Genomic DNA, 24,420 nt, shown 5'->3' on the forward strand with positions numbered 1-24,420 from the left:
GGGAAAAGCACATGTACCTCACTCTATCTAACCGATCGATCTAATCGGCCAGGGTCTGGACTTCTCATTTGCTAGACATAAGCAAATGAGATGTGGGGGGACGGAGTGGGCATGAGAACCCAGTGCCCTTGCAAGATTCGGAAATTCCAAGCCAGAAGGTAAAGGACATTTAGTCCCGTATATTCTTTTTACATGTGGGGCAACCGAACTGGAGAGTGGCAGTGGCTTGCTCCAAGTCAGAGTCCCTTAGGGACAGGGACAGGAATACATAACAAGTTCTCCCACTACAACTGTGATTTAATCCTGGAAACCAAAGGTGCCACTGGATGCGTATCGAGTGTATCGACTTTCTACTTATCAACTTATCAGGACTGGAGCAATGAGCAGGATCGATCCACTGCTTTTGACTGCCAGTAAGTGCTGCTCGAGGATTGGTCCGGGTTAAGGAAACAGGGGAAAAAGGCGTGCACGTGGCGCCCTCGGCTGGAGACTCGCGCGTTCGGGTGGGAGTGAGGCCGGGGAGCCACCATGGCGTCGCTGAGTTGTAGCGCCGTCGTCTGCGTGATTTGCTTGGAGGAGCCCAAATACCGCTGCCCCGCCTGCCGCATGCCCTAGTGAGAGTGGGGGTCGTGGGGGAGGAGGCCGGCGGGGCGGCTTGGGGACCGGGCGGGGGCCGCGGGAGGGTCCGCGCTGCTTTCCGGGCTGACGCGTTCATGGCCTCTGTTGTTGCAGCTGCTCCGTGGGCTGCTTCCGGAAGCACAAAGGTAAGGTCCTGGTGCCCCGCCTGAGCCTCCGGCGCTCCCCAAGTGCGGGCAGCCCCTCGACGAGCCCTGCTTCTCCCCAGGGCGAACCTCTACCTGTGAATGCTTCCTCGAGTTTCGAACAGCCAAAACTTATGCTCTGCCTTTCCTTTTATAGACCCCCCCCCCGCCCCGCTCCCCTATAGTGGACAGCTTTGGCTGTTAGAGTGGACCCTAGTAGTTTCTTCATTTTAGTATTCTGACACAGAAGCTGTGCTTGAGGTTAAAAACGTTTTCTTTCTTTTAAAATGCTTCGTTAGAAACGAGGTAGATTTGTTTATCATAAGGAGCGATTAGTCTACATTTTAACTTCAATCCAGGGTCTCTTCTCAGTCCTCAGGGACCCTTTGCCACGACCTCATGCTGGGTTGACTCTCTTATTAAAGTTCCTCATTGGTTTCTTGCCTCTAGTGTCCTCCCTTCCAGACTGACTCAGAGGTCCGTTTCAAGCTACTTCCTCTTTTTTTTTTTTTAAGACCCCAACATCCCTAGAGCATTTTCAAAGGAAACTTTTTGGTTTGAGATAGACAGGAAGGAAAACTGCTTTGCTGGAAATAGGGTCGTGGAGCCGGGTTGGGTAGGCTTTGCTCTGGCTGTGCAGCCCAGGGTGTCCCCCAAAAACCCCTAAGGCAACCTGGGGCAATCTGGAGATTTTAACTGTGTGTCCCTGCTGCTGCCAAGGTTTTTCCTGAAATGCACATTTGACTAATTCATTTCCTTGTTGAAAACTGCAGCCTGTCTAGCAAAGGAAGTCAGTGGTTCTTAACTTTGAGTATTGCTCTTCCTGGGGAGACGCATTGTCACGTTCTTTCTGTTGTCACGGTAGCTGAGGAGGGTTGAGGGCACTTCTGGCAATTGTATTGGCTCAGATAAACACCCTGTGGTGTGTGAGACTCACACCATTAAACACCTTTCAGCCCTGAACACCACAGCACCCTTGATATGAGAGACACTGGTCTTGGGAAGAAGGCCCAACCTCCCTCCTGTGTGGCATTCTTTTGCTCTTCCTTCACTTTTGTGTGCCCCAGCCACCTGCCAGGCCTGCCCTGTCAATCAGCTGGTAGTTGCTCATTACTGTGTCCTTGCACCTGACCCTATTCTTTCAGAGATCTGGTCCGGCCATCGACCTTTCCCTCTGCCAGGAATGCTCATTCCACCTGGCGTTTCCCTCTCAGGTGTTGTAGATCAGATTCTTCTCCATGTCTCTAATCGCCATCCCTAAGATGGGCCAGATGACTTCCATCTGTGTAATCCCAGTGGCACATGATACAAGCAAATTCGGTATCTGAAAGTGCTGAAAAAATAGTTTGCTAATTGAAGTCAGTGTGCCGCTTGATTTTGGGTGAAAGCCCTGTTGGGTTTGGCAGGGTAAGGAGGATGGGGACGGCCCCTCGGGGTGCATGAGGCCTATTTCCTCCACTCTCTGCCAAGCTCAGGGTTGCTTGTTTTCTGGATACTGCCCTTTGATCCCTCACTTCCTTTGGATCCATCCGTCTTCATCCCCATCCACATCTCTTATCTGGAACATGTTTCCCACCTAGATGCTGGCCTGGTGGAGAGGTGCGGCCTTGTCACTAAAGTATAAGTGATGTGCATCTGATTTGTGTCTCTTTCAGAGCAGTGCAACCCTAAAACTCGTCCTATGGAGAAAAAAAGATCAGCTGTTACTGCAACAAGTATAAAGCCTGCAGAAGACAGAGGTGGGATGGTTGATTTCAAACCAAGCAACCTAGGAAAAGGTTTCAAATAAAAGCTGAAAGGACAGAGAAGATGTGGGTTGGGGCAGGGAGTCAGGAACGATGGCTTCATCAAGGAGCAGCATCTTCCTTAGCCCGGAGCCAGGAGTGGGGGCACCTGTTATGTATTATAGAGCAGCCTGAAGGTATTATTAAGGACAAGAAACCCGGGGGGGGGAGGGGGGCAGAGGCAGAGGGCATAAAGGCTGTAGCTGTGGTTTGGGGATGAGGGGTGGACCCTACCGGCAGGATCCTTTTCCAGTCATGGCTTCAGGTCTCCCTCCATGGGCCTGGCCAGAGCTGTCAGTTACCCTGAGCTAGGCTTGGGTGGGCAGCTGCCTTTGGCCTAGGTCACCTTCTTGCTGTTGGGGGCTCCTCTGGAGCCGCTCATCCATCTCTCCAGACTTCAGTATCTCCTGGGTGTCATGTAGCATGCCAGTCTCTGAAAGCAGCCCCCCCTGGTGCCTGAACATTCACAGCATGGGGATAGCCTATTTCTGCCCTTTGAGAAACTTCCTTGTTGGGTTCAGGCAGTGCCAGAAATTTCTGGCCATGCTAAAAGCACGGGGCATTCACGTTAGTGAGTTTTTACAGAACACCTAGTTTTTTGGCTCCTGACAGGGCTGGAGCCATAGTCAGGGGAGCTGGGGTAATAGGAATTGGAAAATCATGCTCCTGGCCTAAAGAACACAGAGAAACATAGGAACAAGTATGTGAATGCTAGAATGTGCTTGTTAAAGTCACCAATTTTTTGCTTTCACTTTCTTTCCCTTTCCAAAAAGGAACTTTGGTACAGTTATAAGTTCCAGAAAAGTCATTTTTGTTTGTTTTGTCTACACCTACTTACTCCTGCTACTGTCACTTGTGTGCACATTTTTTACCTATTGCAGTAATTTTTAAAATCTGGCATCTAAGTGTTGTTTCTAGTCCTAATTAGTTGATTGTGTTCTGTATTCCTTAGATGATGATGACTCTGTAGCCGATTTTCTCAACAGTGATGAGGAAGAGGACAGAGTTCCTTTGCAGAATTTAAAGAATTTAGGTAAGTCTCTGCTGTGTTTACTTCTTGTCAGCCACTGATACATTTAATCCAATGTATAGAATGTGATTTTTTTTGTTATTAATACAGTTGATCTCCAATGCAGGGGTTGTGCTTCCCCCCCACCACTACCATGCAGTTGGAAATCTGTATATAACTTTTGACTCCCTCAGAATTTTACTAATAGCCTAGTGTTGACCGGAAGTCTTACCAATAACATAGTTAAAACATTTTGTATGTTATATTTATTATATACTGTCTTCTTATGGTAAATGAGAGAAAAGGAAATGTTGAGAAAGTCATAAGGAAGAGAATACACTTACAGCACTGTATTAATGGGAAAAGAATCCCTGTATAAATGGGCCTATGCAGTTCAAGCCTGTTGTTCAGGGTCAGCTGCACTTGAGAATGGCATGCAGAGCCCTTCATTGCATGATTCTGTGAGCACTCAGGGGTTCAACACCTCCCAGCCTGCCTACAGTTCTTTCCCTGGAATCCTGCTGGTTTTGCGGGTTGACAAAATTCTCCCTCAAGGCTTGGTTCAGGTTACCCTTCCTCAGCTACACTTCTCTTGACGTTTTGTCTTTCTCAGAAGTAAGCAGTTTTTTGCCTTTCAATGGGGCCTTGTAATATACCACTTGTATTTCATAGTAATTTCTCCCCCACCAATTTGTAGGACAGGGGCCTGCATTTATTCCCATGTGTACCCAGTGCTCAGTATATGGAGTAGCCATTAATGCAGACTGGGCAATCCCAGGATCTGATTTTTCAGAGGGATGCAGGTGTTAACAATGCCCAGCATTTGTGTAGGACTGTGCGGTCAGTCCTTATAGCAGTTCTGTGTGTGATCAGTGGGCCAGTGTAGTTCCTAAAGATGGGAGTTTTCATTATTTCCGTCTCATCATAGGCTGACTCTGCTTGGCACCTATTCCCATGGTAGTGGTTAGTAATACTGAGGGTAAAGCTGAGATATGAGGGTAGGGATGAAAAGTTTTGTAAACTGTAGAAAATGCAGATGTGAGTGTCTGTTCATTGCTACTGATCCTGCTTTGTGAGGGTCAAGCACTTGCTTAAACAGTGTTCAGAGTATGTGGTGTAACTGTCCTCACCCACTGAGCACCTTCAGGCCTATGAAGAACAAAAACAGCTTAATGCTATTGTTTTTTTGTGTTTCCTAATTGAAATGGCCTAAGGTTAAATTATTTACAGAGATCCCAAGAACAAGAATCTGTGATGGCATTTAACTTGGAAATCCTCTGATCTCGTCTTATTTATGTGAAGCATTGGTTTTAAAGGTTAAGCGAATGCAACACTCTTGATATTTTGTTACATTAGAAACATTTACCTTTTAACTATCTCCGTCTGTTCCCACTTGAACTCACATTGGCTTTCTTGTTCATTTTTAAGGGGAGTCTGCAGCATTAAGAAGCCTACTGCTCAATCCACACCTTAGACAGTTGATGGTCAGCCTCGATCAGGGAGACAACAAGGCAGAGCTCATGAGGGCCTGCATGCAGGAGCCCTTGTTTGTGGAGTTTGCCGACTGCTGTTTACGGATTGTGGAACCGTCCCAGGATGAGGATTCTTAAGATGGTTTATTGTGCTGCTTACTCAGTCATGTGCGTGGCTCAGAACCTGCCTGCTCCTTCTCCCAGGACAGCTAGTGAGGGGCCCTGAGCAGGGGGTGGTGACTTCCAGACTATAGGCTGGCTGATGTAGGGTGGGTAGGCCGCATACGTGTTTATCTCAAGCATTGTAGGCATGGATTTCAGGCAAGATGGGATGTTTGAGGTGGCAAACCCTTTATGGAAAGAGAATTTGACATTTAGGTGGTTGTCTTTAAATGTTTTATTTTTGGTACAGGTTAGACATCGCAAATGATACTATGAAGTTTTATATGCATTTAAGTTAAAACTTGTTCATTGTTGCTAAAGTCAAGATAAATAAAGTCAAGATATGGTTATTCTCTGGTTAACTACATTGTTCATCCTTAGTTCATAATTGCTTGAAATTACACTAAGTCAACATATTAAATAATAAGGTTTTGTTATTTTTAAAGGAACTAAATGGAAATACCCCAGTAGAAATTTTAGGGTTAATTTCAGGCTGACTTGGCCTGTTTTGTCTGCAGGGAATCAGAAGTGCCCCAATGTAGTGATGAACTACACCAGTGAGTCGGATCTATGAAGGTAGTAAAATGTGGGAAGTTCTCTGTGGCCCTGAGGTTTTAGTCCTGGTTTGGTAAACCAACCCATGACACTTGTCAGGGCTTGAGATGGAGGTGGGAGCCCCATGCCACTGGTGGCTGCGGCATCCCTGGATTGCAGGCGGGAGCTGTCGCTTGCTCACGTGTACTTAGAGTTGCTGTGGGAGTAGTTTGGCAGCTTTGTGTCGATCGAATGTCTTTGGCGAGGCAGCTGGCAGGAAAAGGCCTTTTGGACACAAAGGCACTGGAGGACTGCTCAGCTGGGTGAGGCTAGAATGTGAGAACTCACACGTGGCCCAGGCTGTGTCTTTCCAGCAGAATCTGATTAAGGCCAGTAACACTATAGGGTGAAGGTTCAGGGCAGATGTCAGCATAAGGCAGTGGAGACTTTCTGCAATGGAACTTGACCGAGCCCTAGGGAGAGAGATACAGCTTAACCTCTGGCTCCTAGGAGTGCCAGCCGTACAGGTACCTAGAGCAAATGCTAGAAATGCAGAAGTGTGGACAAGTACTGGTATGATTCAGTTAACATTCTCTTCTCATTCTAAACCAGTGGCAAAGTCCAGAGTGGTATTAAAATACAAAATTTTACATCCATTCGTGTGATGCGCAAGGGAGCTCTCCCCTATAAGGAGTATTACCTGTCATACTTTAAAACTGCTTACAACTGGAAGAGCAAACAGTTACACTTCTGTTTACACTATGGCTAGCCTGCATGCTGTCATGGGAGATTTATCCAGATTACCCCCTAGGGTAATTCCTCTGGTATGGAAATTCACTCTTTCCTTCCTTTTGCCTTGTCAGTGTCACTTAATCCTTGCTGTGATCCCATGTAATAGGTTGAGTATTAGCCAATGTTCTATGCTGGCTGACTTTTACTCTGGCTGCCCATACTATAAAAACAGAGCTCTTGGACAACTGACTTACCTGCTTGTTATTTGCTCCTCTGGAACAGGAGATAAACCAAGTGATAATTTGAGGAAAATATGCTAAACCCAGTGCAATTTCAGGGAATAAGCTGTCATCACAACCTAGATTTTTTTAAAGTGCGACTAATTAAATGGAGATTCAAAGGAGATGCAAGACACTCAGTTTTCAAAAAGTCAAAGGGCTCTGGAGAATTCCTAGTTGTAATGATGGTAACAACCCAGACCTGCAGCCAGCTAGGAAGCTCAAGCTTCTGATTTCCTGAGCAGTGTCAGGATGGCTCTAGTCCCAACATTAGTCCTGCTCCCACTGGGAACTCCTGGGCTTTGCCTCCTGCCTTCTACAAGGAGGTGTGAGGGACCGAGAGCCATGGTGGGCAGGACCACCATCCTGTCACACAGCTTACCTGAGGCAGCGCTCGGATGGATGTGACACCAGCTTGTTCTTGTGCCGTCTGGACTGTGTAGTTACTGGGGCTGCCCATGGGGAGCTGGAGGCAGGCCCAGACCACCAGCTTCCTCTGAAAGCCACGTACACCCACAGCTGCATTGGCCAAGACCAGGCCCAGAGGCCAGAGGCGGATTATTGCTGCCAGGAGGCTGGTCTGTGCCTGGGGCAGCAGGAAGGAAGCCGAGGCAACAGGAACTTGAAACACGTGTTTTTCTTGCACACCATCCAGTTCTTTAGAAGCAAGGAAAGCCATTCTGATCTTAAAAAAAGAATGCCACTTTATAGCTTTCAATTTATTAGCTCTTCTAAGGGAAACCAAAATTGTCTTTAATAAAATAGCTTAACAAGGTAAACTGAAGGGCACCTGGCTGGTGAACAGCTGGATACCTTCAGCTACATTGGAGCCATGTGGTAGAACTTTATACCCAAAAGTAACTGGACTTAGGTCTTACATGTGCTACTTTAAAAATAATAACCTTGAGATCTAATTGATAGACCATAAAATTCACACTTTAAAGTGTATAGTCCCATGATTTTTAATATATTCCCAGAGTTGCTTATGCCACTCTTTCTGTGTCCGAACCATCCTGCTGTGTCGGAGGTACTTCAAATGCGAGGAGCTTGAGGCCATCCAGTGTGTGGTGGCAGGGTCATTGTTCCACCCTGGGGCCACCTGACACAGACTACCCACTGCCCATCCTGACTGCTAGTCAGATACTCACTCTCCATTTCTGCCATGTGCGCTTGATGGCCGTGGCAGCCACGTGCATCCTCTGGATGTGTTTCCGAGCTAACCAGGAACGAATAGCTAAGGAGTTTGCCCAGAAACGAGAAAGAAGTAAAGGAAATGTTGGTTAGAACTGTTAGCAGCCTGGCTCTGCAGCAACATCCAAGCTGCGACGAAGTTTGGAATAGGTGCTTTTTCAATGAATGGCCACCTCGTGCCACTACGTAGGGTAAGGATCTAATGTGAATACCTGAAGCAAACCTGGCTCTGACCCCTCACTGTTTAGACGGGAGAGACCCCACTTGGAATGGCAGCTGGGAGGCTCACCTGCCTCAGGCTCTGGCTGGGACAATGCCCAGGGTACAGGAAGTATCTCTTATTTGGGAAGTCCTGGATTGAATTTGTTTGCTGGCTTTATGAAATCACAAATAGTGACCCCACCGTACATCCACATGTTGGTAAAGGGAATGACTACTGGATGGCAGACTGGTTGGCAATTTTTCGTTTCCTTCTCTTGAAATTTCAGCATTTACTGGTTCTTTTTGGTACCATTATATTCAGAAAAAGAGCTATTCCATTAAATATTAATACATTTAGGTTCTAGAAAACTAAAGTTTAAAGACAAATCCAGATGTTATTTCACCAACCACCAGATGGTTCTGTGTTTCCTTTTGCAATTGCTTTATGCCTATACACACAGAAATGTGCCTGAGGGAGGTGCATTGCCCTTGACGTATGTTTTGGCATCCTGGTTTGAATGGAATATTGGAAGTAGTCTTCCATTAAATTTAAAATATTCCGCATAAAGACTTCTCAGCCGGGGCTCCTTGGTAGCTCAGTCTGTTAAGCATCTGACTGTAGCTCAGGTCATGATCTCGTGGTTCATGAATTCAAGCTCCACATTGGGCTCTTTGTTGACAGCTTGGGAGCCTAGAGCCTACTTCAGATTCTGTTTCCCTCTCTCTCTCCCTCCCCCGCTCATGCTCTCTTTCTCAAAAATAGATACATTAAAAAAAAAAGATTTCTTGGGTGCCTGGGTGGCTCAGTTGGTTAAGCGTCCGACTTCAGCTCAGGCCATGATCTCACTGTTTGTGGGTCCGAGCCCCGCGTTGGGCTCTGTGCTAACCGCTAGCTCAGAGCCTGTAGCCTGTCTTCGGATTCTGGGTCTCCTCCTCTCTCTGACCCTCCCCTGCTCATGCTGTCTCTCTTTCTCTCTCAAAAATAAATAAATAAATCCCCTGTTCATGCTGTCTCTCTTTCTCTCTCATAAATAATAAAATAATTTCTTAGCTGCCATAAGAATGGTCTATAATAACAGCCATGACTTCACCACTGTCAGATATTTGGGTTGTTTCTAGTATTTTTCTTTTCTTTTTTTAAAAAAAATTTTTTTTAATGTTTTATTTATTTCTAGGAGAGAGAGAGAGAGAGGGAGACACAGAATCTGAAACAGGCTCCAGGCTCTGAGCTGGCTGTCAGCACAGAGCCTGACGTGGGGCTCGAACCCACGAACCGCGAGATCATGACCTAAGCAAAAGTCGGACGCTTAACCGACTAAGCCACCCAGGTGCCCCTAGTATTTTTATTTTCAAAATAAGACTGCTGTGAACATGGTTTCTATATCTCTTCCTTTGATGAATCAAATCTTGTCAAATCTTTACCTCCTTAAACTCAGCAGGTAGTGATTTGTCATAATAGGCAAAGGAACATTGCATAAATCACTTTCTAGGTCTGGGAAAGGGGAATTATGGCAAATTTTTAGCCTCTACTGCCTACAGAACACCCCACTCTTTTATGTGGTGACCTGGTTTCCATTAAACTGGAGAGACACCCTGGGTGAGGTGGATCAGAATTCCAATCCCAGGGCACCATAGGCTTGTGCTGTCAATGTCTTGAAGCTGGGACACAGCTTTGGTATATGGGTGTTCAAGCAGCAGCATTTCTTTTTTTTTTTTTTTAATGTTTTATTTCCTAGAGAGACAGTGTGAACAGGGGAGGGTCAGAGAGAGAGGGAAACACAGAAACTGAAACAGGCTCCAGGCTCTGAGCTGGCTGTCAGCACAGAGCCCAACACGGGGCTCGAACCCACAAACTGTGAGATCATGACCTGAGCCTAAGTGGGACACTTAACTGAGCCACCCAGGCGCCCCAAGCAGCAGCATTTCAAAGGAAACCTGTATTGTACAAGGCATGCAGTAGCTAACAGGGTCTGCATCCAGGTCTGTCTGCTGGCCTGGAACGTGGCTGTGTGCCCAGAGCCCCAACTCTCCTACCTGCCTGGATGAGCGTGGCAGCCCGCCTCTGCCTCTCCTGCTTGCGGTGCCGGTGTCGCCGCCAGCTTCCCTGGATGCAGCAGGCACACTGCTCCAGCACCTGGGCACGCCCACATTCCAGAAGCTCCAGCTGGGAGAAGAGGTATCCATTGAAGTCTGCAGCCTCTCCTTCCACTGCCCTGAGGTGGACCCAGACCTTGTCCTGCTGAGCAGAGCACGCAGCTAGTGAACTCTGCTCCTTGTCACAAACCAGCTTACCATGGAGTCGGTCATGAACACTTTGGTCCTGCCACAATGTACTGGGGCTGGTGTGGCCTCGGCTGGGTCACGCGGTGTGGCTGCTGCCTGAGTTAGAGCTGGAAGAGTATGGAGGATGTCCTGGAGGAGAGGTTGCAGTGTGGCCGCCTTGGTGTGTGGAGACCATTCTATAGGATGGGAGACAGAGGTCTCATCAGCTCTTGGTCATCTACATACTTCTGTGGACTTAAGAAACTGGTTCTGGTCTCCCCCATACTCCATAGGCTTCCTTGCTGCTGTTCTTGCCTCTAACCACTTCCACATTTTTGGAAGGGAGGCCAGAGGTGACCCGCCTATTGTTCCTCCTAGGAATACCGGAACCCCCACTTGTGGCTGGCCCACAGCCTCCATTTCTGTGGGTCTCCCAGGCAAGATGGCAAAGGGCAGTTGGTGCCTGGACTCCAACCTCCAACAGCCAGTATCTGTTCCAAGGTCCCAAATATGCCGAGGGCCAAGCAGGGCAGCTGGACCACTCCCTGAGCCCTTAACTCCCTGCCAAATATGGGAAAAGGGAGAACGCCTCCCAGTCCCAGGGAGGCCCAGCAGGTCCCCATGTCACATTGTGCATAGCTGGCTCCTGCAGAAGGATTTACCTGAGGGCTGTGACCACCTTTTGCTGCCCAGTGCCTCTCTGGAGACAGAGGCTGTCAAAGACGATGCCGCAGACGAGAAATCCCAAAATCAACCAGGGGCGAAGGGGGCTTTGGGTATAAGACACAGAGCAGTAGAGCAAATCATGAAGAGAGAAGGAAAGAGGTGGAGGAAAAAAATGAAAGGAAAGTGACAAAACTCTGCCCGAGAGAGGAGGGAAATTAGGACTGTCCCAGGCCTGACAGGCTCCAGGGTAAGGCTGTGTGGGTGTAAGCAGCTGCAGCTGGGCTGGGGTCCTGCCGGGCAGGGGCCTCACACTCTGTCCTTGGTGTCTTCTTCCTCCAACTGTGCCAGGACCTTTCCCTTCACATTAGGGTTTGCTGAGTGCCTGGCAGACATCTCCACTGGATGACTCCAGGGACCTGGAGCTCAAGTCAGTCCCAGAGTTCAGCGGTTGCCCCCAAAACCTCTCTTCCCCACCGGCCAGGCATAGTCTAAACCAGTTTCTTCCCAACACTGCCCACAGTGCTCACATCTCTAGCTTCTCTCAACTCTGGCCAACTTAGCCTCACTCCCAAGGCCTGCCATGGGCCCCCTAACAGTGGTCTCCAGAAAGCACAAGGCTGACATTACCCTTTTCTCCTCTGAGATGCTCTCGTCTGCACAGAGGATAGAGCTCAGCGTTTGTGACATGGCCTGCCTGTTACCCCAGCCTCATCTCAACTTTTCTCTGCCTTTATGAATTCCTCACACATACAGTGTTGTCTCCTGCCTGTAGGCCTCTGTTCAGTTACCTGTCCTGTGGCATGCCCTTCACCTGGTTAACACCATCGGTCTTCAAACACCACTTCATCCAGGAAGCCTTCCCTGATTCACAGCTACCACGGCATTCTGTTCTTTCCTTCTTTCTCCACTGTCTGCTTCTTTTAGTCTGTTTCCCTCAGTGAACCAAAAACCTTGAGGACAGGGCTGTGTTTTACTCCTCTCTGAATGTCCAACCCCCTAGCCCTGAGATGGCCCAGGGCAGGTGCTCAGTAAACTGTGCTTGAACAGATGACTAGCAAATGGGCCCCACTCACCTGAATGCCCTTCATCAGGAGATGGGCTATGGGGGCCAGGAGATGTGCGAACACAGAGCCTTCTCAGTAATGCATATCGTTCCACGAAGTTCTGGTGAGGGATTCTGGAAGTCAAAGCAGGTGGAAGAAGAAAACGAAGTGATATTTGTGAGCCTGGGACACCTCTTGGGGCTAACAGGAGTTACTCTATGTATTCTACTCAACAACTGAGCAAGGTGCTACCCAGACTGTGCCCACTGAGTGGATGAGGTTGTGGCTGTGGAGAGATTAGTACACAGTGGAGACCTTTTTAAACTGGTTCTGTTCTTCCTGCAGCCTTGGTCTACCCAAACAAAGCTTCTCACTCTTTTAGTAGGGGATTTTTGGCCTGCCTCCTTCCAAAGGGGCTTGCAGGCTCCTCCCCAACTGGATCACTCATACAGTCAACCACATATGTTGCTTCTCTGACTCCCTGCTTCCTCCTGATTTTTCTGCTCCCCTTCACCTCAACACTTAAACAGCCTATGACACCTTGTATCTATTTATACCTCCTCCTCCTGAGTCTGGCTTCAGTGCCCAACACTGTTCCGTGTGGCTCTTGTTGCAGCCATCAGCAAACACCATGCCACCAAATCCAGTAATTGGCCTCTGGAAGGTGCCCGGCTGACTCCCATCCCCATACAGGTCTCTCAGCCCCCAGGACCCCTGTGAGTCTGGCTTCCTCCTTCACCCACGACTCCTGCCAAGTTGCTGGTGCTGGTTTCTTATCATCTACCTACCCCCTCTCTAAATGTGAATGTTGCTCAGCAAATGGCTTCAGAACCCTTTTCTCTCCCCATTGTGATTTCCTCCTTGCTCCTGGTGTTACAACCCACTGAGGACAGATCCTCATGTACTCTCTAGTTTCCAAAGCTCTGGGCCCTGAGCCTGTCTTACAGCCACTGCAAACCTGGCAAGGCCACATTCCTGACTCCCCTCCTGTCCCACCTCCAGCCTGTGCCTTCCCCATCCTATCTCAAGGATAGGATTTCCTGATTCATCCACTTGCATCAGACAGAAGCCTGGAAGTTATGTGTGCAACCTGGAAACTGACTGCTCCCCTGGCCACATCCCTTGGTCAGTCATCCCACAGTACTGTTTTTTATCACAAACCATACTCCGATTCCACCCATGTCTCTTCATTTGTCATGGCTGCCACCCTCTTCTGGCCACCGTCTTGCCTACACACCCGCTTAACAACCTCCTCATGCATCCTCTCCCTTCTCTTCTGACCCTGTCCAACGTCCACACAGTAACCACAGAACATGAATGAGAGCACAGCGGTCTCTCCTCACAATGTCTAGTGGCTTCCCGGCCCTCTGGACAAACTGCCAAGTCCTCATTGGGCCTCTGAGGCCCTTCTCCCCCCATTTCTCTATGTGCAGCACTTCAGCATCTCAGTTCCCGAGCTGGAGCTTTGTGCTTGCTGTTTCCTCCCTCCTGGCCCCTTCCCTTCCCAGAGGCCTGAGCTGATTAGAGGGGCCCATCCCTGACCACCCCAAAGATCCTCTTCCCCATTAGTCTACCTAGCAGCACTTTCTGTCTCTTTCCTAGCACTGGTTAACTTAATACTTTGTGTTCTTGATTCCACAGGAATGTAAGCCCCAAGAAGCAGAGGCTCACCTTCCTTATTAACTGATGCTAGCAACAGTGCCCAGTGTAAAATAGTACACAGAAAAGGAATGGATAAGTGAACAAGTGAAGTCTCGAGTTCCAGGTTGACTTCTGTAGACCTGCCTCTTTCTCTTCACCTCCACATCCTGCTCTGGGTTGGGCAGCTCTTGTCATGCTGGAGTCCCAAATTCCACCCCAACACTGGCCCTGCCCCCTGTGGGGCTTGGCCCACTCACCGGATGGGGAAGCCAGCAGCACTGATGTGAATGGTCTCCACAAGGCCACAGGCTTCCAGCTGGCTGAGGACCTGCATGGGTGAGGAGACAGGGTGGGCACCTGTGGTGTGGGGACAGCAGGCCAGAAATACCACTCCTTCTGCCCTCTGAGGCTCTGGTCCCTGTGAACCTGAACGCTGTCCTGACACTTGACTGATGAGGGTATACTCTCCCTGCTTCTGATACTGTGGAGGTAAGTGCTGCTCCTACTTCTGTCTCACCACTCCCAGCTGTGAAGAAAGTCTGCCTCATGATGCAGCCCAACCCAATCTATTTATTTATTTTTATATTTTGTGGGCAATGGAGTAAATTATAGCTGAGAAGCAGGAGAGGTTATATTGTAAAGATTCACCAGGACCTGAGTGGAGAGCTCTGGCCATAAACCCTAAGGCCAGTGGACTGTGGGACACTCTCCAGCATCCAGCACTCATGCCTCATCCACATCAGAGCCCAGTACCTTGAACAAAGGGCAGCTGCTGGCCATCAATTGCTTTTGTGAAAATTAGAAAAAATTCTACCTCTGTCAGAAGTGGCCACACCGTGCACTGACTGCAAGGTGATGCAGACCCTTCAGCTAATCACCAATCCTCGGGGCAGCTTCACTCTCATCAGGGCACATGAACTGGTGAGCAGAGCATAAGATGCAGTGGAGGCTTCCTGGCCAGCTCACTGTGCTGTGCATAGACCGCAAGACCATACATGACTGTCCTGCCAAAGCAGGGGCACAAGATGCCCTAATGTCAAACTCAACCTGAAAGCCTCACTCTGGTCACTCTATTTGGAGCCTAAGTTCTGCCTTTCGTCCCTTCAGGGCCTTGGCCAGATGGGGCTCCCAGCAAATCAGCTCTGGCCCAGTGAATTACCTCCTCCTGGAGAAAGGTGTGGGCGTGTCCCTGGCTGTTGGGCTTGATGCAGCGAATGTAGTGGGGTGTGGTGCTATGCAGAACCTGCAAAAGCTGTTCCAGGGAGGCCTGCAGGGGGGAAGACCACGGGGTCAGGCAGATTGGGGCTGCCTGTGGGCATCAGCTGGGCCCTGGTTAGTGACTGCATCAAACACCCTTGGCAATCCTCACAGCTCTGAGACAGGCCTGGGATGATTATGGAAGGTGCTCACTGAGTCCATGCACCCTCCACACCAGAGTTCCCAGTGCCCCTCACCTCCACTTCTAGGGACCTTCCTGACCTGTGATCTGTACCTAGTTGGTCTACACTCCTCTCTCCTCCCCCTCACCAGAACAATCTTCCTAGAAGAGAACAATCTCAGAAGCCACTGCCATTCATTCAGGCAACAGGTGTTCTCATTAAGTCCAGACATGGTCAGTCTGCTGCTCAGAGCCCAGGGTATGATGGGGCCACATGGATATGGGTTGGGCACCCCCTCAGTAGTGTGTCTGAGGCTAGGCAGGAAAGAGCTAACCAAACCTGGGCTCCACAAGGTGCTTAGTCTACTAGGAGGTGATCCTGTGTGGACTGGGATCAAGTCTACTCACTTGTCAGTGTTCCCCAGCAAACAGCACCAATCCTGGGAGGTCCTTGGTAAATACTTGAGATTGATGAGTGAACCAAGCACATCATATCAGCACCCCTAGACCCACCTTGAACTTGGACACCACAGTCAACACAGGGGCTCTGCTTTGGCCAGAGGGCTCCTCTTGGGACTTCTCTTTGGGGTCCGTAGGAAATAGCACCTTGAGTAGGGGGTCCTGAGATTGCTGTAGGAGCCTGGTCAGCTCAGGGGGAACAGGGTCCTATTGGGAAAGGACAAAGGCAGCAGGTAAGGGCAGGTGGAGTGCTACCAGGGTTGTCCACAGGTCTGCCAGTCCTGCTCACCCACACCCCAGAAGAAAGACTTCTACAGGAGACCCACTGTGACATGGGTCATTTCTGGGCAGCTTATGCCTGATTAGCAGAGATGGCAGGCAGGCAGGGCCAAGAGGTGACTTGGATTCCTGGGAGGATGTTCAGGAGAGAAAGAACGCAGGATAGGAACCTTCCTGTATATGCATCAATGACTCAACACCTCCTTTCACGCAGGCCCCCACAGGCCGTGGCCCAGCCCTCACCTTGTTCTTCTCCACCAGGCCTGCAGTGTGGTACTGCACAGGCCCAGCGTAATGCACCACGATGAAGCTGGGCTCCTGGCTGAGCTTATTGTGGCGCAGGTGGGGACTGCCTGCCAGGGCACTCTCAATGCGTGTCTGGAGCTGGGCTGCGCTGCTTGGACGGTTAAGGCGGCATTCCTGCATGGGATGCAATGCGCAGTCAGCCACAAATATGAGACGGGTTCATCACAACCCTCACAGTTCCCCCTGGCCCCACCAGCAGCATAGCTCTCACACAGGCATAGGACCCCGAAAGGGAAGGAACATAGGAATTAGCAAAACCATTTGGCAGATGGAAAGACAAAGACACAAAGAGAGCCTAAGATAGTCTCTGAGGCCCCAGAAAGGCCCAGAGACCAACTCTGGTGCTCAGCATACCAGCCGACCCTACCTCATTTATGAGAGAGCAGATGCTGATGGGGCTTCCTTCAATGAGATCCAAACAGGCCTGGTTGTCCTGGTAGTTGACAAAGGACCAGTCCAGGCCCTCAACTGCATATTCCTCCTAGGGGACAAAGGTAGGGGTTGGGTGGCAGGAGAAGGCATCTGTGATCTGAGGCCCAGATGGCTCATCCATTGCTGGCCTCAGTACCATAGCATATTCCAGAATGGCATCAAAGAAGGAACTAAAGGCTCCTGGTCAGACCCTGGAAGGAGCACTCCACTTCTCACCTGCTGAGCCCTCAGGTAGTGAGCCACAAAGTGCTGCTGTAGCTTCTCATTGGCATAGTTGATGCACAACTGTTCCAGACTATTGTTGGGAAATGATTCAAATCCATATACATCCAGTAGGCCTGAGAGGATGAGGGAGAACTGATGGGGCCACTGCAGGAAGCAGGGGTGGGGGGACTATAGGAGCCTAGGGTGAAGCCTCATACCCTGGAGAGGAGGTTGAATGAGTAGGACACCCAGCAGTGGGCACAGTGAACACACAGCCCTGGGGTGGGTCCCTTCTCCACTTCATGGCCCCTCAGAATTCAAAACAGGAAGAAAGGCTGAATGAGGTGTGAGGGGCAGCCTAGGGAACATTTTGTGTCCAATCCAGTTTAGAGGCTTTGATCTCACCAACCCCATTTATATCTAGGATTCCAGTCTCTTGAGCAAACCCCACATCTTTAAGCTTTGCTTCCTCCTCCATCAGACAACCCCACCCCAGTTCCAACCATGTTATCATGTCCCCCAAATTCCTTCTAATCTAGCCATTGTGACTATCCCCTCACTACTCTCCAGAGGCTGGAGCTGGGTCTCAGTGGAGACGAGGGGCCCTCAAAGACAAAACACCATCTGAGTCTGCCTGGAGAGCTATGGATGGCTCAGATGTGGGCACCAAGAGCACAGAGACACCCTGGCCCAGACAGTGGTGGACAATGAGGAGATAAGGGTACAGAGAAGGAAAAAGAGCTGCTTAGAGTTGCACGGTGGACTCTTTTTTTTGAAGGAGTTCTCCTGGAAGGGTGAGCCCCTGCTACCTATGAAAGTGGTCCAGGAGTCAGGGTCTGCACAGATGCTGTTATTGATCACGGATACCAGCCAGTCAAACAGCCTGTTGGGATGGGGGTGGAGGGAGAGAGGACTCTGGTGAGAGGTCAGATGAGCCTGAGGGCTGGCAAAATTGCTCCTCCAGCCAGGGTGCTACACTCTTCAAGGGCCTGTATTCCAAGCCGGACAGGCCACAGGGTCAAACTCTCTCCTCCCATTCCCTGCCCATCCCATCTTGTCCCACTATGAATGCAGCCTTGTGGTCATGCACGTTCTTAGGACGCATGAACCAGCCTGTCCTCCCAACAAGACTGAACACAGGACCGATAGACTCTGGGGCTAGACAGGGAATGGGACTCCATCAGTCACTTGGCCAGACACCCAGCTAGAGTCTTAACTAGAAAGGAAGGGGTGGATAGGCAAGCCTAGGTGGAGTTTCCAAAGAACTGAGTTCACTGGGTGCCCCTGAAAACTGGACGTGTAGCACCTAGAGCTCAAGACCCTGCCACATCCTCGCCTCAGTCCTACACAAGCAACCCCAAGTGACCTGAGGCCAAGGGGCACTCTGCATTCTGGAGCACCCCACCCTGAGAAGGTGAGGTGGTTACTGTGCTGGTGACATGTACATTACTTTCTTATGATTTTTCTCAAAGTGACTGCTCTGCAGCTTACTGCAATTCAGTCAGTGGTTTCTGTTTTTGCATCAGGGGCTCCACGTACCTGTCTGAGGCACTGAAAACAAGTGGCCTAGTGTTACAATGATCTGATGTTTATTATGTATGAAGTGCTCTATGGTTAGAGGTTCACATGATTTACGGTTGTCATATTTTATTTTACCTGCTTATTTTACAGTGACTTGACACAAAGTCTTTAAAAGTCTTTGGCCTGAAATTAGCTTCGAGGCAGTGGGAAGAGTCTCTTGCTGAATTGGGATCAGTCTGAGCCCAGCTGCCCCAGGCCATGTTCAACTCAGCAGATCTTAATCCCTCAGTAGTGCTTCTCAGGCTCTTGACTCTTTAAGAAGTTCAGAAACACAGGGGAGATTCTCGCCCCAGGTGCCCAGGTTCTCATAAGCATGTGCGTGCACACACTTTCACAAATGTGTTCTGACCCATGGTTTTGGAAGATTCTGGGCCCCCTGACTTCCTTACTTGGCACCCAAGGCTCCTTTACTCAGAACCCAGGGTGAGAAATCACCCTTAACCACATGGCCAGAATGTGTAGCTACTCAAATAAGGCCAGGACCCTCACCTTAACCCTATTCTGGGTTCCCACTTGCTTCACACTTTTGATGAGACTGTGGGCCATGCTTGTGGCTCTACCATCTATCAATTTCATCAGGTAACATGAAGAAATGAAGTACAAGGCACGTGGTGATTGAGGAGCCTACTCACCCATAGGTCTAAACCTGGAACTCTGAGGACCCTGGACTCAGCTTGGAGGCCTGCTCTGATGACCTAAGTAGGCTTTCCTCACCCGTGGCCAAGGGCAGGGCAGGCTCTTATACTCTGATAATGAGCTGAATCTAGCCCAGAATACAGCAACTTGCCCATGCAGAGTAGTCTGGAATTAAGGTCAAAGGCCTTGCCAGGGAAAACTCAGAAGCCATTCATTCCCTGCTGTCCATTCATATGCTTTATCTGGAAGCCCTCACCATGGGCCTGGGCCTGTTGCCTGATGGTGTCTGATCCAACTCCAGATAAGGGGAGAACTTGGAGGGAGGGCAGGGCCCACAGTGCTCACCGTGCGTAGACTAGTTTGGCCAGACAGTCTCTGCGAGTGTCACACTCGGCTCGGGAGCAGGGCTTCCGGAATACCTGCTGCTGCCTGCCTGCCCTGATGGTTCTAATCTGCAGTGTCTCCAGCAGTGGGTCTTCTGGAAGCTGCAGCAGTGAGGCTGATGTCCTGATAGAGCCTGAGAGGGACAAATAACCCTCCATCCAAAAAGCCCTCTTTACAAGACACTGTGAAGTCACCCAACTGGACAGAATAAACCTAGGTTCAGGTGCATGAGGAGACTTGCCCAAAGCAGAGTCTGGACTTGAACCCAGGACTTCTATTTCCCAGTCCACACTGCTACATGTGGGACAAATCACTTTGTAAATACTATGACTCATTTTTTCTCACCTGTAAAACAGAGATGCTGCTGTTTGCCTCACCAGAGATGTGGTGAGTAGTAATATCCATAGTTTGATCAAGGGAATCCTTACATTCCAAATTTCACCCTCTGGCCTCCCACTTGGTCCCACTAATGTTGGCCCTTTTCCAGACAGGGCATGCCCCGCTCCCTGGGTGTGTGACCAAAGCTGATACACAGGCCCCCATCCTTGTTCTCACACTTGGCATCGTCCATCAGCTGGCAGGGCTGGGCTTCATCCTCAGAGTCAGCAAACCAGATGTTTCCGAGGTGCAGCAGTCCAGCTAGGACCTGAGCAGACAGGAGAGGACATAACAGAAGCACCTTCTCAAGGGCTGAAGCCTAGCCTGGGAGAGGCCCCTCTCCTGACAAATATAATCATGAGAACAAAATAGTAACAGAAACTCCCAATCGATGCCCATGACAGAGATGACACAGGGAAATGTTGTATCACAAGCCTATATGGATTTATGACTGGCTCAGTGGAGCATGTGCCTCTTAATCTTGGGGTTATAAGTCCGAGCCCCATGGTGGGTGTAGAGATTACTTAAAAAAATAATATAGAATCTTTAAATCACGAGCCTATAGGCAGCAGACTTTGTAAAAAGAGAAAGGCAGAATGCGAACCCATGCAGTCTGACTTCAGATGTCTCCCAGGGCGGCCCACTGTCTGTCCTTGGGCCTCCCCTTCTCCAGGAGCAAACTGTGAGAACACCACTCCTGTTACTTGTGGACCAGGCTCATTTCTGTGTGGCTGGTGGGGGGTTGGCCCTGGTTCCCTTTGGTCCTTTCTCAGCACTACTAGGTTTCTGACAGTGCAGCCCAGGGTAGGATCTGTGATCTTGGTCTCTGTACAGTGGGTGCTCTCTTGCCTGTGCACTCACTGATCCACAAGGATGAGTCTCCAGGGGCCACAGAGAGGACTCATAGGTTCAGCAGTTAGGGAACCCTCAAGTCCCTTATGGGGAGAGCAGGGCCTCTCCTGTCATCTCTGTCTGGTCCCAGGCAGGGTATCTCCACATGATACCAACTTTCAGGCCACAACCTACCTTTGGAGAAGACTGCTGTGCCCAATGGTCAGAGGGTCATGATACTACCAAGCCGGGGTGCCTGGGTAGCTCAGTCAGTTAAGCGTCCGACTTCAGCTCAGGTCATGATCTCATGGTTCGTGGGTTCAAACCCCGCGTCGGACTCTGTGCTGACAGCTAGCTCAGAGCCTAGAGCCTGTCTTTGGATTCTGTGTCTCCCTCTCTCTCTGACCCTCCCCTGCTCATGTGGTCTCTTATCTCTCTCTCTCTCAAAAATAAATAAAACATTCAGGGGTGCCTGGGTGACTCAGTCAGTTAAGTGTCCGACTTTGGCTCAGGTCATGATCTCAGTCTGTGAGTTCGAGCCCCGTGTCAGACTCTGTGCTGACAGCTCAGAGCCTGGTGCCTGCTTCAGATTCTTTGTCTCCCTCACTCTCTGCTCCTCCTCCGCTCCCTCTCTGTCTCTCAAAATAAAATAAAACACATAAACAAAAAAATAAATAAATAAATCATTTAAAACAAATTAAAAAAATTTTTTAAATGATTTATTTCTGAGAGAGAGAGAGAGACAGTGTGAGCAGGGGAGGGTCAGAGAGAGGGTCAGAATCTGAAACAGGCTCCAGGCTCTGAGTTGGCTGTCAGCACAGAACCCGACATGGGGCTCAAACCCACGAACCGTGAGATCATGACCTGAGCCAAAGTCGGACACTTAACCGACTGAGCCACCCAGGCACCTCTAAAACAAAATTTTTTAAATGACACTACCAAGCCAATACTCCTGTCCAGACCCCTGGTGTTGTCCACTTGTCCTGGGCTTGTCCCCATGTGCTGTCCCGCTGGCCAAGCCTGATGGTGCCCATACTGGCCATGATCCCCTCCCTGCCTCAGCAGCCCCAATCTAGAGGTAGAGGTCACTTTCCACTGCATTGCCATCTCCCGTAGGGGTTTCGCCAGCCTATCCTACATATCTTCTCCTGTTGTTCTGGTGGGTGAGAAGGTGATGGCGGAGGGAGGTAGTAAGCCCGGTCAGCAAAGGCAGAAGGGAGATGGGAGGCCACTAGTGAGTGCCCAGCTCACATGAGTCAGTACTCCATCCGAGAGGAGGGAAAAGAAAGTAGGAAGTCGGAATTACTACATTTGGTACAATTTGCCATATAGTGATGTCTGACCTTGGGGAGGTTACTTTACCTTTCTAGTTTTCTCAAGCACAAAATGGGAAAATCCCTATACACATAGGACTGATGAAAAACCCAAATGAACTAAGAGGTAGGAGCATGATTTTAAAATCTGAATACACTAGATGAACATGTGGTGGCGTCACTTCTCTATTCTGATCACTGCAGTGATAACTGACCCAGGCACCTTGCCCTGTCCTCCGGGGCACTGTGCTAGATTTTATAATACAGCACTGCTCACTTGATCACTGTTCTCTATGCTCTGTCTGCCCTGACTCCCTGTCCAGACTCAGCTGCACAGAGAACAGTGACTCCTTAGAGATTGCACAGTGGGGCCTAAAGTCCTAGATCCTCAGAGATCAGAGAAGGGGCCTATGAAAGGGGTTGTCCATCTGTCTTTTCTTCTCACCTGAAAGATATTGTTCTGAGTGGGGATGTCAATGCCCAAATGAAGCATGGCCTCTCTGGTCACCTGGAAACAATCCTCTGAAAAGGAATCCAGATCATAGCTCAGTGTCAACACCCACGGTCAACAGGGACTTCAATGGGTAAAGAAGGCAGGCCCTATGCAGAATGTGAGTGGGTACTGACGGGCCAGCCCAGGATGCTAGGCAAGGCTCCCCCTACCTTCCAAGGTCCTCTCTGGGTTAGGCAGCCAAGAGAAGGATGCTCCCTCAGGGAGGTGCCACTGGAGCCTCTCGTCCACGCTGGCTCCTTTACAGATCTGTGGGGAGGGGTGGGTGGGTGGCTGAGGTTGGGTATGAGGAACGTCAGGCCTGTATAAGCCTGGGGTTGCAATGAGGAGAAATGCTTCGACATCATGAGGCTGAGAGGTCCTGCACAGAGCCCAGGGCAGGCCTGGGGCAAAATCTGCAACAAATGTTCTGAATATCTCCAACCTGATGCAAAAAAGCCTGCTGAAGCCTGTGGTCTGATGAGGAAAGCACTGCTGTCTGGGGAGCCCCAGTCCCCATCTGAGAGCAGGTAGATATACTATCCATGCTCTGAGGGACCCAAAGTCTGGTGGGAGACACATCAGACACAGTTCTAGGGAAGCCCTCATTCTGTTACAAATAGTTGCCATTCTAGGAGTCTTCAGTTTGATGAGGGTGACACAGTCCCAGTCTCAAGGACCTTTTGGTCTGATGGAGAAAGCAAATGCATCTCCATGTCAAAACCATCCTTGGAGTGGGAGTCCAGCGTGAGCTTTCAGGAATAAGGGGCAGGATCACCGAAAGCCAGGTGATGAGGCAGGCCTGGAGCACAGTGGGGGTGGAGGGGAGGGTGTGGAGACTCAGATCCACTCTACATCTGGGCAACTGTAGGCCCAGCCTGACACAAACCTGGTAGAAGATGTGGAAGTTCCTCTCACTGGCGGCCTGGCAGGCCACTCGAGTTTTCTCTAGGAGGTACGTCTGGACTGCAGCTCCAGTCATCTGCTGGGCACTGGGCACAAACAGGCCAGAGCCCATTAGTGGTCTGTTCATTCCATAGCCATTTATTAGGTATTACCTTGTCCCAGAATGCAACCTAGCCACTCCCCCCAAAGCTCTTCCACTTAAAGTGGGTCCTGACTACAACCACTCAACAAATCCTTAGCTGGTCTGGAATTTCCCCTGAGAGACAGGACCAAGCCTGTCATTTTGTCCCATCCCAAGCCAAGAACAGAAGCCCCAGTTTCATGTGTGGGGGTGTAGTCCCAGAAAAGTGGTAGTTTAACTCAAAGCCCCCAAGCAAGGATAAAGCCAGGAGGAACTCACAGGCCATGACAATCACACTGCATCTGGGTCCCTAAAGCTGGAGTAGCTAGAATTCTCCAGGTTCAAAGATCACCTTCAGGCTCATTTATCCCACAAACATTACATGCCAGGAGGAGCCGGGTTCTGCCCACAGGAATAGCCCAGGCTGGAGACTACCCCAGCCACTTTCAAATTCCCCACCCCAGTCTTCCCATCAGCCAGAGTGGCAGCAGCCATTACCTGTTCAGCTGTAGCTGGATGAACTTCCCAAAGCGACTGCTGTTGTTATTCCTCAGTGTGCACGCATTCCCTACAGATCATACCTATGTTTATATCACTCTCCATGTTTACAGAGTCCTCATGGGCCAAGGTGAGGTCTGTCTCTATCTGCAAGTCACCTAAAGGTCCCTTTGTGGGTTTCCAGATCACAGGGGACTGGACTAGGGAATGGGCACTTCGGCTTCAGCAAGTACGTTTCAGGAGAGTTAGAACTTCCTGGCAATGAACTGGAATGAGCAAGTCTAGGTGGTCGGGGACTGTCTTCTTTGAAGGGAAAGGACCAAAATCAACAAGCTGTCAGTATGAGTTAGACAACATCTAGGTACAACAAACCTATCTCCATCCTGCATCTGGGCAGCTGTGGGCCCAGCCTGACACATCTAGGCTTGAGTCCCAACATGGACAATAACTGACGAACATTCTTAGACAAGTCCCCTTCTTCTCTGAAA

General features: G+C 49.8%; 2 protein-coding genes across 4 annotated transcripts in view; one reads left to right on the forward strand and one right to left on the reverse strand.

The window, feature by feature from the left end:
• Positions 1 to 465: 465 nt before the first annotated feature.
• ZNHIT3 (zinc finger HIT-type containing 3) lies at positions 466 to 5,550 on the forward strand. The gene is made up of 5 exons (XM_039256332.1): positions 466 to 614; positions 733 to 764; positions 2,417 to 2,500; positions 3,498 to 3,578; positions 4,983 to 5,550. Exons 1-5 carry the CDS (start codon positions 529 to 531, stop codon positions 5,162 to 5,164), a joined length of 465 nt encoding a protein of 154 aa, XP_039112263.1. The 5' UTR covers positions 466 to 528; the 3' UTR covers positions 5,165 to 5,550.
• MYO19 (myosin XIX) overlaps positions 5,406 to 24,420 on the reverse strand; it is a 33,550-nt gene continuing 14,535 nt past the window's right edge. For all 3 annotated transcript variants that reach the window (XM_039256331.1, XM_039256329.1, XM_039256330.1), the window contains 19 exons: positions 23,933 to 24,002; positions 23,297 to 23,399; positions 22,581 to 22,677; positions 22,363 to 22,439; positions 19,951 to 20,041; positions 19,357 to 19,528; positions 17,604 to 17,677; positions 16,807 to 16,928; positions 16,526 to 16,639; positions 16,096 to 16,272; positions 15,628 to 15,780; positions 14,896 to 15,003; positions 13,994 to 14,064; positions 12,126 to 12,229; positions 10,417 to 10,583; positions 10,159 to 10,288; positions 7,881 to 7,966; positions 7,115 to 7,417; positions 5,406 to 6,195 (listed from right to left, as the gene is read on the reverse strand). In XM_039256331.1, coding sequence (XP_039112262.1) covers positions 6,067 to 6,195; positions 7,115 to 7,417; positions 7,881 to 7,966; positions 10,159 to 10,288; positions 10,417 to 10,583; positions 12,126 to 12,229; positions 13,994 to 14,064; positions 14,896 to 15,003; positions 15,628 to 15,780; positions 16,096 to 16,272; positions 16,526 to 16,639; positions 16,807 to 16,928; positions 17,604 to 17,677; positions 19,357 to 19,528; positions 19,951 to 20,041; positions 22,363 to 22,439; positions 22,581 to 22,677; positions 23,297 to 23,399; positions 23,933 to 24,002 — 2,348 coding nt within the window. In that variant the 3' untranslated portion in view covers positions 5,406 to 6,066. The remainder of the gene's footprint in view (positions 6,196 to 7,114; positions 7,418 to 7,880; positions 7,967 to 10,158; positions 10,289 to 10,416; positions 10,584 to 12,125; positions 12,230 to 13,993; positions 14,065 to 14,895; positions 15,004 to 15,627; positions 15,781 to 16,095; positions 16,273 to 16,525; positions 16,640 to 16,806; positions 16,929 to 17,603; positions 17,678 to 19,356; positions 19,529 to 19,950; positions 20,042 to 22,362; positions 22,440 to 22,580; positions 22,678 to 23,296; positions 23,400 to 23,932; positions 24,003 to 24,420) is intronic.

The sequence above is a fragment of the Hyaena hyaena genome, unplaced genomic scaffold, assembly GCF_003009895.1.
Source record: "Hyaena hyaena isolate Hyena2069 unplaced genomic scaffold, ASM300989v1 scaffold_568, whole genome shotgun sequence".
In the NCBI taxonomy this organism is placed as follows: Eukaryota; Metazoa; Chordata; class Mammalia; order Carnivora; family Hyaenidae; genus Hyaena; species Hyaena hyaena.